Source organism: Petromyzon marinus, unplaced genomic scaffold (assembly GCF_048934315.1).
Source record: "Petromyzon marinus isolate PM22_M1 ecotype Great Lakes invasive population unplaced genomic scaffold, UKy_Petmar_22M1.pri1.0 PM_Scaffold_461, whole genome shotgun sequence".
In the NCBI taxonomy this organism is placed as follows: Eukaryota; Metazoa; Chordata; class Hyperoartia; order Petromyzontiformes; family Petromyzontidae; genus Petromyzon; species Petromyzon marinus.
This window is the reverse complement of record NW_027423459.1, coordinates 7,396-17,815: the sequence shown is the minus strand read 5'-3', so window position 1 is coordinate 17,815 and position 10,420 is coordinate 7,396. Positions and strand designations below refer to the sequence as shown.

The 10,420-nt window shown below is 57.5% G+C and overlaps 1 protein-coding gene across 1 annotated transcript; it reads right to left on the bottom strand.

Moving 5' to 3' along the window:
• Positions 1 to 2,052: 2,052 nt before the first annotated feature.
• Positions 2,053 to 9,084, bottom strand: LOC142923369 (chloride channel protein C-like). The gene is made up of 2 exons (XM_076064456.1): positions 8,873 to 9,084; positions 2,053 to 2,317 (listed from the first exon to the last, which is right to left on the bottom strand). The coding sequence occupies exons 1-2, from the start codon at positions 8,998 to 9,000 to the stop codon at positions 2,053 to 2,055; spliced, it is 393 nt and encodes a 130-aa protein (XP_075920571.1). The 5' UTR covers positions 9,001 to 9,084.
• Positions 9,085 to 10,420: the final 1,336 nt, after the last annotated feature.

Sequence of the window (10,420 nt, the reverse complement as noted above, 5' to 3'; positions counted from 1 at the left end):
CCACCCACAGACCAACACGTGCCACCCACAGACACAACACGTGCCACCCACAGACACAACACGTACCACCCACAGACACAACACGTCACCCACTCACTCACCAACCCACTCGCTCACCCACTATCATGATGAGCTCCAGCCTGAACACGTGCCACCCACAGACACAACACGTGCCACCCACAGACACAACACGTCACCCACTCACTCACCAACCCACTCGCTTACCCGCCCACTGATCATGATGAGCTCCAGCCCGAACACGTGCCACCCACAGACACAACACGTGCCACCCACAGACACAACACGTGCCACCCACAGACACAACATGTCACCCACTCGCTCATCCACTGATCATGATGAGCTCCAGCCTGAACACGTGCCACCCACAGACCAACACGTGCCACCCACAGACACAACACGTGCCACCCACAGACACAACACGTACCACCCACAGACACAACACGTCACCCACTCACTCACCAACCCACTCGCTCACCCACTGATCATGATGAGCTCCAGCCTGAACACGTGCCACCCACAGACACAACACGTGCCACCCACAGACACAACACGTCACCCACTCACTCACCAACCCACTCGCTTACCCGCCCACTGATCATGATGAGCTCCAGCCTGAACACGTGCCACCCACAGACACAACACGTGCCACCCACAGACACAACACGTGCCACCCACAGACACAACATGTCACCCACTCGCTCATCCACTGATCATGATGAGCTCCAGCCTGAACACGTGCCACCCACAGACCAACACGTGCCACCCACAGACACAACACGTGCCACCCACAGACACAACACGTACCACCCACAGACACAACACGTCACCCACTCACTCACCAACCCACTCGCTCACCCACTGATCATGATGAGCTCCAGCCTGAACACGTGCCACCCACAGACACAACACGTGCCACCCACAGACACAACACGTGCCACCCACAGACACAACACGTCACCCACTCGCCCACCTATCCACTCGCTTACCCGCCCACTGATCATGATGAGCTCCAGCCTGAACACGTGCCACCCACAGACACAACACGTGCCACCCACAGACAAAACACGTGCCACCCACAGACACAACACGTGCCACCCACAGACACAACACTCACCCACTCGCTCACCCACCCGCCCGCTCACCCACTGATCACGATGAGCTCCAGCCTGAACACGTGCCACCCACAGACACAACAAGTGCCACCCACAGACACAACACGTGCTACCCACAGACACAACACGTCACCCACTCGCTCACCCACCCGCCCGCTCACCGACCCACTCGCTTACCCACCCTCTGATCATGATGAGCTCCAGCCTGAACACGTGCCACCCACAGACACAACACTCACCCACTCACTCACCCACCCGCCCGCTCACCCACTCGCTCACCCACCCACTCGCTCGCCCACTCACTCACTCACTCACCCACCCACTCACCCACTCACTCACCCACTCACTCACCCACTCACTCACTCACCCACTCACTCACCCACCCACTTACCCACTCACTCACTCACCCACTCACCCACTCACTCACTCACCCACTCACTCACCCACCCACTCACCCACCCACCCACTCACTCACCCACTCACTCACCCACCCACTCACCCACTCACTCACTCACTCACCCACCCACCCACTAACTCACCCACCCACTCACCCACTCACTCACCCACTCACCCACTCACCCACCCACCCACTCACCCACTCACTCACTCACTCACCCACTCACCCACCCACTCACTCACTCACCCACTCACTCACCCACTCACTCACTCACCCACCCACCCACTCACCCACTCACTCACTCACCCACCCACTCACTCACCCACTCACTCACTCACACACTCACCCACTCACCCACTCACTCACCCACTCACTCACCCACTCACTGACCCACTCACCCACTCACCCACCCACTCACTCACCCACCCACCCACTCACCCACTCACTCACCCACCCACCCACTCACCCACTCACCCACCCACTCACCCACCCACTCACTCATCCACCCACCCACCCCACATCTCACCGCGTGATGGTACCGAAGAACACCTCCTTGCCTCGGCACCCCCTCCCTCCCCGCGCCTCCTCCTTCCCATCCACCTCCTCCCCGTCCTCCTCCTCCCCCTCCTCCTCCTCCTCGTCACGAGGGGGTGCCCTGACCACGGGGTAGGCTCCGTGCGGCGCGTCCAGTAGGAGCCGAGCGATGTTGGCGACGCTCTCCCGCACCGCGAGGATCCGCACGCCACGGGACATCGCCGCGCCAGCGGTCAGCAGCTCCAGGTTCACCCTGGCGGGGTCGGTGGGGGACACGCGTTGGTACGCACACACTGACACACACACACACTGACACACACACACACTGACACACACACACTGACACACACACACTGACACACACACACACACTGACACACACACACTGACACACACACACACTGGTGTACACACACACACTGACACACACACACGCACTGACACACACACACGCACTGACACACACACACACACACTGACACACACACACACACACACTGACACACACACACACTGACACACACACACACTGACACACACACACACACTGACACACACACACTGGTACACACACACACTGACACACACACACTGACACACACACTGACACACACACACTGACACACACACTGACACACACACTGACACACACACACATACACTGACACACACTGGCACACACACACACTGGTACACACACACTGACACACACACTGGTACACACACTGACAAACACACTGACACACACACTGACACACACACACTGACACACATACACTGACACACATACACATACACTGGCACATACACTGACACACACACACACACTGGTACACACACACTGACACACACACACTGACACACACACACATACACTGACACATACACTGACACACACACTGGCACACACACACACTGGCACACACACACACTGACACACACTGACACACACACTGACACAACAACAACCGCCATTCGCCACTAAGTGGCGGTGACGTCACCACGACGCTTGTGCCAGGCTATGTGCACCCTGAGGCCACGTGAAGTGTCGAACGCCCGCTGGCAGGTGGTCACGGGGCAGACCCAGGTGCCACGGGTCGACTGACTGAGATGACTGGCTGATGCACCACCTGTGCCCCCTACTGTGCCAACCTGCTGTGCTTTAGCCACCCGGCGCTCCGCTCGCTGTTGTGAGCGTCGCTCCTCCGCCCTCCGTTGTTGTTGGAGGGCGACTGCCTCCAACTGCCCAGTAGCATCCTTCACGAGCCTCCTCCACAGAGGCCGATCTTGACACCGCTGGTACCAGTCATCGGCAAGTCCACTCAGCTCCACGTCCTCCTGTACCACATCACTCCATCTCTTCTCTAGCCCGTGCCGCGCCCGCTTAGCCCCCTCAATCCGGCCAAACAAAAGCTGTTTCGGCATGCGGTGGCTGGGCATGCGGGCTACATGACCCAGCCATCGCAGCCTTGCCTCCCGGAGGAGCTCACTGATGGGACCCTGCCCAGATCTTTCAAGGATTTGTGAGCTCCTCACACAATCCAGTCTGGTTAAACCCAGGATGGATCGTAGGCAGGCCAGCCTAAATGTTTCTAACCGGCGAAGATGTTCCATTAGGGGGGTCCACGTTTCGCAAGCGTAGAGAAGGGAGGGAATGACCGTGGCCGAGAAGACCTGAAGCTTAGTGCGGAGCGACAGACCAGGTAGCTTCCACACAGCGTTACGCAACCGATGAAAAGATATTGCCGCTCGACTGATTCGGAGTGAGACCTCTGCTGTTAAACTGGAGCCAGTCATAAGCACACTGCCCAGGTATGGGAAACTCTCCACTCTCTCCACAACTGCCCCATCACCGATTGGGAGTTGTGGGGGTGGAGTGTCCGATGGTACAAAATACCCAGGCAGGTGCTTAGTTTTGGTGGGGCTGATGGTAAGGCCCCACCTCTTAGTGGCACGCTCCAGTCTCAGCAGCAGCGTCTCCAACTCCTCCTCTGACTGAGCAGCTATTACCAAGTCATCAGCATACATAACGTGGTTGAGCAATAGGGAGCCATCCCTTGACCGCACCCGGGCATCGATTAGCCTCCCATTATATCTGTACCATATGGAGATTCCCCCGGTACAGCTAATGAAGGCTTCACGAACTACGTGGTCAAAATAGATGTTAAATAATGTGGGAGCCAGAGGACATCCCTGTCGCACCCCAAGGTGTACAGGGAATGGCTCTGACTCCCGGCCACGTAGTTTTACCCGGGCCCGCTCACCATCATGAAGGTCCTTAATGATCGTGAGCAGAGGGTCAGGTACTCCAAAAGCACGAAGAACGACCCAGAGCCCAGGCCTACTGATGGTATCATAGGCCTTGACCAGGTCAATAAAGCAGAGATGTAGGTCTTGTTGGAATTCCCTACACCTCTGCTGTAGCAGACGGACAGAAAATATGGCATCTGTGCAGGACCGCCCTTTCCTGAAACCGCATTGGGGCTCCGCAAGCCTCTCCTCAGCGTGCCTGGCAAGGCGATGCTGAATAATCCTTGCCAGGACCTTTCCCGGCACACTGAGGAGTGAGATGCCCCTGTAGTTGTTACAGTCTGTGCGGTCCCCCTTCTTAAAAAGGGGGACCACCAGGGCATCCTTCCAATCCTGCGGAACCCGTCCAGTGGTCCAGACTGTTGTTATGATGTCATATAGGGCAGTCTGTGCACAAACGCCACCCTCCCTCAGCATTTCGCTTGGGAGATCATCTCTGCCCGCTGCCTTTCCTGGTCTCAGACTCCGGATCGCCTTCAATACTTCCTCAGCAGATGGCACCTCAGCCAGCCACTCACAGGGGGTGACTTCATCCAATATTTGAGGCACCGCAGCCTCAGCAGGGTCATCCTCACTTTGTGCCACGGTGTTTTCCTGGCTGAGGGATTTTCCCTCCCCCAGGACCTCACAGAAATGCTCAGCAAATCTGCGAACCTGTTCCTGGGGGTCGGAAATTGGATCACCGTTTTTTCCCCTAATGATGGTAATAGGTGTGGCGCTGCAGGTTACTTTTTTGATGGAGTTAAATAGAGATTTGTGATCACGGGCCACTGAGGCAGACTCCATCTCCTCAGCAACCCGCGACCACCACCCATCCTTGCAGCGCCTCACGGCTCTCCGAACCTCCGAGCGAAGGCTGCGGTAAGCCTCCTCATTCTCTGACGTGGGATTCTGTAGCCGATGACAGTGGGCCTGTCGCTTTTTCTCAACCATCCTGAACAACTCCTCTGTCATCCAGGGTGTCTGGGGAGGTCTGGACCGCGTACCCAAAGCAGCCATTGCAGCTGCATGAGTCACAGTCCTAAACCTCGCCCATTTACCCTCGACATCCGGAGGAGTCGGGGACGATGCCAATCCCAGCCGCAAGCGATGATGAAATTCTCGCTTGCAACTTTCATCAGATAACTGAGACCAGGCCACTTTAGGTTGGAATGGGGTCCTGGGTGTACACCCACCACCGGAGTGGAAGAATGGCAGGCGCATCTTACAGATGACTAGTCGATGGTCAGAGGGCAGATCAGCTCCACGGTAGGTCCTGGTGTCAAGGACATGGGCTCGCATTCGCTGGTCCGTCACTATGTAGTCTAGCAGATGTTCTTGCTTGGACCCGGCATGCATCCATGATGTTGTGTGGATGCGCCGATGCCGGAACAGCGTGTTGGTAATTACAAGCCCATGGGCTGCACAACAATCTAGCAGCCTCCTACCGTTGTTATTGAGCTGATCTGGCCCATGCCCTCCAATCACTCCAGACCAGGTGCCAGTATCATGACCAACTCGGGCATTGAAGTCACCCAACATGATGACTCTATCCCGAGGGGCCACTTTAGCCAGCACCTGTGACAGGAGGTCATAGAAGGCATCTGACTCATCGGCTTTGCCTGCATCCCTCCACGGATGTTCATCTTCGGTGGGGGCATAAGTAACCACGACCACCATTCCTCGCCTCCGGTTGATGGGAAGGCGAGCCCAAAGTAGCCTGGGGCTTACAGCTTCCCACACCTCACCGCCACGCTCCCACGCCCCCTTCATTCTTTTGTTCAAAAGAAGACCCACACCCTGTTGTTTGGCAGTCTGCTGCCCCGAGTAAAGGACTGTCCACCCCTCATGGTGGCAGGAGCCAGAGCCGGTCCACCGGACCTCCTGAATGCCGCATAGATCCAGGCGGTACCGGTCCAGCTCCCGACAGAGGAGTGGCAGCCTCTCCTCTGCAGTGAGCGTTCGAACATTCCACGTGGCCACCCGTAGTGGCTTTTCGTTGTTTCTGGAGTAGCCCCGAGGGTAGGTATTCAATCTCCTGGCTCCGCCAATTGGGGTTTGGCCAGGAGACGTCATAGACGCCTGGCCCCCCGGGGCCTCCGGCACAAGCTTAGTTGTTACATATTTCAGTTTAATTCGTGGTTTCGTGGTAATTAATTGAAGGTGGAGGGGTTACCAGCCCCTCGCACCCGTCCAGAGCCCCCGTTTAGCCCCTGTGGTGGACACATATGCCATGAGGGGAGGAGCCAATCAAAATTGGATCTCCCCCCACAGCGCTGTCCACGACAGAGTTGCCCGTCCGGCACCGCGAGGAGGTAGGGGGTTGTTTTGCCGGACACTGACACACACACACACTGACACACACACACACTGACACACACATACAGCACACACTGACACACACACACACACACTGGCACACACACACTGACACACACTGGCACACACACACACATACACACACACTGACACACACACACACACACTGGCACACACACACACTGACACACACTGACACACACTGGTACACACACACACACACACTGGCACACACACATACACACTGACACATACATACACACACACACTGACACACACACACACACTGGCACACACACACACTGACACACACTGACACACACACACTCAGACACACACACACACTGACACACACACACACACTGGCACACACACACTGACACACACACACTGACACACACTGGCACACACACACACATACACACACACACACTGACAGACACACACACTGGCACACACACACACTGACACACACTGACACACACTGGTACACACACACACACACTGGCACACACACACACACTGGCACACACACACACACTGGCACACAAACACACTGACACACACTGGCACACACACACACACACACTGACACACACACACACTGACACACACTGACACACACTGGTACACACACACACACTGGCACACACTGACACACACACACTGGTACACACACACACACACTGGTACACACACACTGGTACACACACACACTGCCACACACACTGGTGCACACACATACCCACTCACCCACCCACACACACATCCACCAACCCACCCACCCACCACTCACCAACCCACCCACCAACCCACCCAGCCACTCACTCACCAACTAACCCACCAACCCACCCACTCACCTCACCCACCCACCTCACCCACCCACACACCCACACACCCACACACCCACCCACACCAACCCACTACTCACCAACCCACCCACCAGCAACCCACCCAGCAACCCACCCACACACCCACCCACTCACCTACTCACCCACCCACCAACCCACCCACTTACCAACCCACCCACTCACCAACCCACCCACCAACCCACCCACCAACCCATCCACCCCACCCACCCCACCCACCAACCCACCCACCCAGCGACTCACTCACCCACTCACCCAGCCACTCACCCACCCACTCACCCACCCACACACCAACCCACCACCCACCAACCCACCACCCATCAACTCACTCACCAACCCACTCACTCACCCACTCACCCACCCACCACCCACCAACCCACCCACCCACCCAGCCACTCACCCACCCACCCACTCACCCACCACCCACCAACCCACCCACCCAGACACTCACACACCCACCAACCCGCCCACCCAGCCACTCACCCACCCACCCACACACCAACCCACCCACCCACCAACTCACTCACCAACCCACCCACCCAGCCACCCACCCACCCAGCCACTCACTCACCAACCCACCCACCCACCCAGCCACTCACTCACCCACTCACCAACCAACCCACCCACTCACCCAGCCACTCACTCACCCACTCACCAACCCACCCACCCACTCACCCACCCACTCACCAACCCACCCAACCACTCACCCACCCACCCACCAACCCAGCCATCCAGCCACCCACCCACCCACCCACCAACCCAGCCACCCACCCAGCCACTCACTCACCAAGCAACCCACCCACCCAGCCACTCACTCACCCACTCACCAACCAACCCACCCACCCACCCAGCCACTCACCAACCCACCCACCCAGCCACCCACCCACCCAGCCACTCACTCACCCACCAACTCACCCAGCCACCCACCCAGCCACTCACCCACCCAACCACCAACCCAGCCACCCACCCAGCCACTCACTCACCCACTCACCCACCCACCCACCAACCCAGCCACCCACCCACCCAGCCACTCACTCACCCACCAACTCACCCACCCAGCCACTCACTCACCCACCCAGCCACTCACCCACCAACTCACCCAGTCACCCACCCACCCAGCCACTCACTCACCCACCAACTCATCCAGCCACCCACCCAGCCACTCACTCACCCACTCACCCACCACCCCAGCCACCCACCCAGCCACTCACTCACTCACCCACTCACCCACCCACTAACCCACCCACCATCCCAGTCACCAATCCAGCCACTCACCCACCCACCCACCCACCAACCCACCCACCAACCCAGCCACCCACCCAACCACTCACTCTCTCTTGTTGAAGATGACCCGTGGCTCTGAGTCGAGGTAGGGCGTCTGCTTCTGGTCCAGCAGTGCGTGGTAGAGGGGCCGTGTGAAGCGGTCTCCCACCGCCTTCGACACCATCACGGCCAGCATGATGGGCAGCAGGAACTGCACGTCGTTCGTGATCTCCACCTTGTCACACACGCGAGATTAATAAAACTAAAGTTGATGTTGCTTGCCTGGATTCCTGTCTGCCTGCCTGCCTGCCAGTGTTCCTGTCTGTCTGGCTAGATAGCTAGATGATAGATTCCAGCCTGATTGGCTGTCTGGCTGGCTAGATGATAGATTCCAGCCTGATTGGCTGTCTGGCTGGCTGGATGGCTGTCTGGCTGGGTGGCTGTCTGGCTGGCTGGATTCCTGTCTGCCTGGCAGGCTAGCTAGATGATAGATTCCAGCCTGATTGGCTGGCTGGCTGGATGGCTGTCTGGCTGGGTGGCTGTCTGGCTGGCTGGATTCCTGTCTGCCTGGCAGGCTAGCTAGATGATAGATTCCTGCCTGATTGGCTGTCTGTCTGGCTGGCTGGCTGGATTCCTGTCTGCCTGGCAGGCTAGCTAGATGATAGATTCCTGCCTGATTGGCTGTCTGGCTGGCTGGCTGGATTCCTGTCTGCCTGGCAGGCTAGCTAGATGATAGATTCCTGTCTGCCTGGCTGGCTAGATGATAGATTCCTGCCTGATTGGCTGTCTGGCTGGCTGGCTGGGCTCCTGTGTTCTTGTCTGGCTGGCTGGCTAGATAGCTAGATGATAGATTCCTGCCTGATTGGCTGGCTGGATTCCTGTCTGCCTGGCTGGCTGGTTGGGTGGCTGTCTGCCTGGCTGGCTGGGTGGGTTCCTGTCTGCCTGGCTGACTGGGTGGGTTCCTGTCTGGCTGGCTGGGTGGCTGTCTGGCTGGCTGGCTGGGTGGCTGTCTGCCTGGCTGGCTGGGTGGCTGTCTGGCTGGCTGGGTGGCTGTCTGTCTGGCTGGCTGGGCTCCTGGCTGGCTTGCTGGGCTCCCTCATTAGACCTCCTTTGCCAGTGCCAAAATGTAATAATAGGGTTTCCCCCCTTTTTTTTCTGGCAACAAAACTGAAACCGTTTTACGAGGATTCATGTTACTGCATCAACCACAATACCTGCAGTCAAAATGCTCGACCAGATGCCGTCATCTGGTCGAGCACCAATTGGGTCGAGGCTCAAAAGAAAGCCGTCCCTTGGTGTGGACCAATCAGTTTCAAGGACAATGCCACATATATTATCATAGTGTGTTTTTTGTTTGCATTTTGACTGCAGGTATTGTGGTTAATGCAGACATGAATCCTTGTAAAAAAGGTTTCAGTTTTGTTGCCAGAAAAAAAAGGGGAAAAACCCTATTATTATGGCTGGATTCCTGACTGCCTGGCTGGCTGGCTGGGCTCCTGGCTGGCTGGCTGGATTCCTGTCTGCCTGGCTAGCTGAATAGCTAGATGCTAGATTCCTGCCTGGCTAGCTAGATTCTCTGGCTGGATTCCTGCCTGCCTGCCTGCCCGGCTGGATTC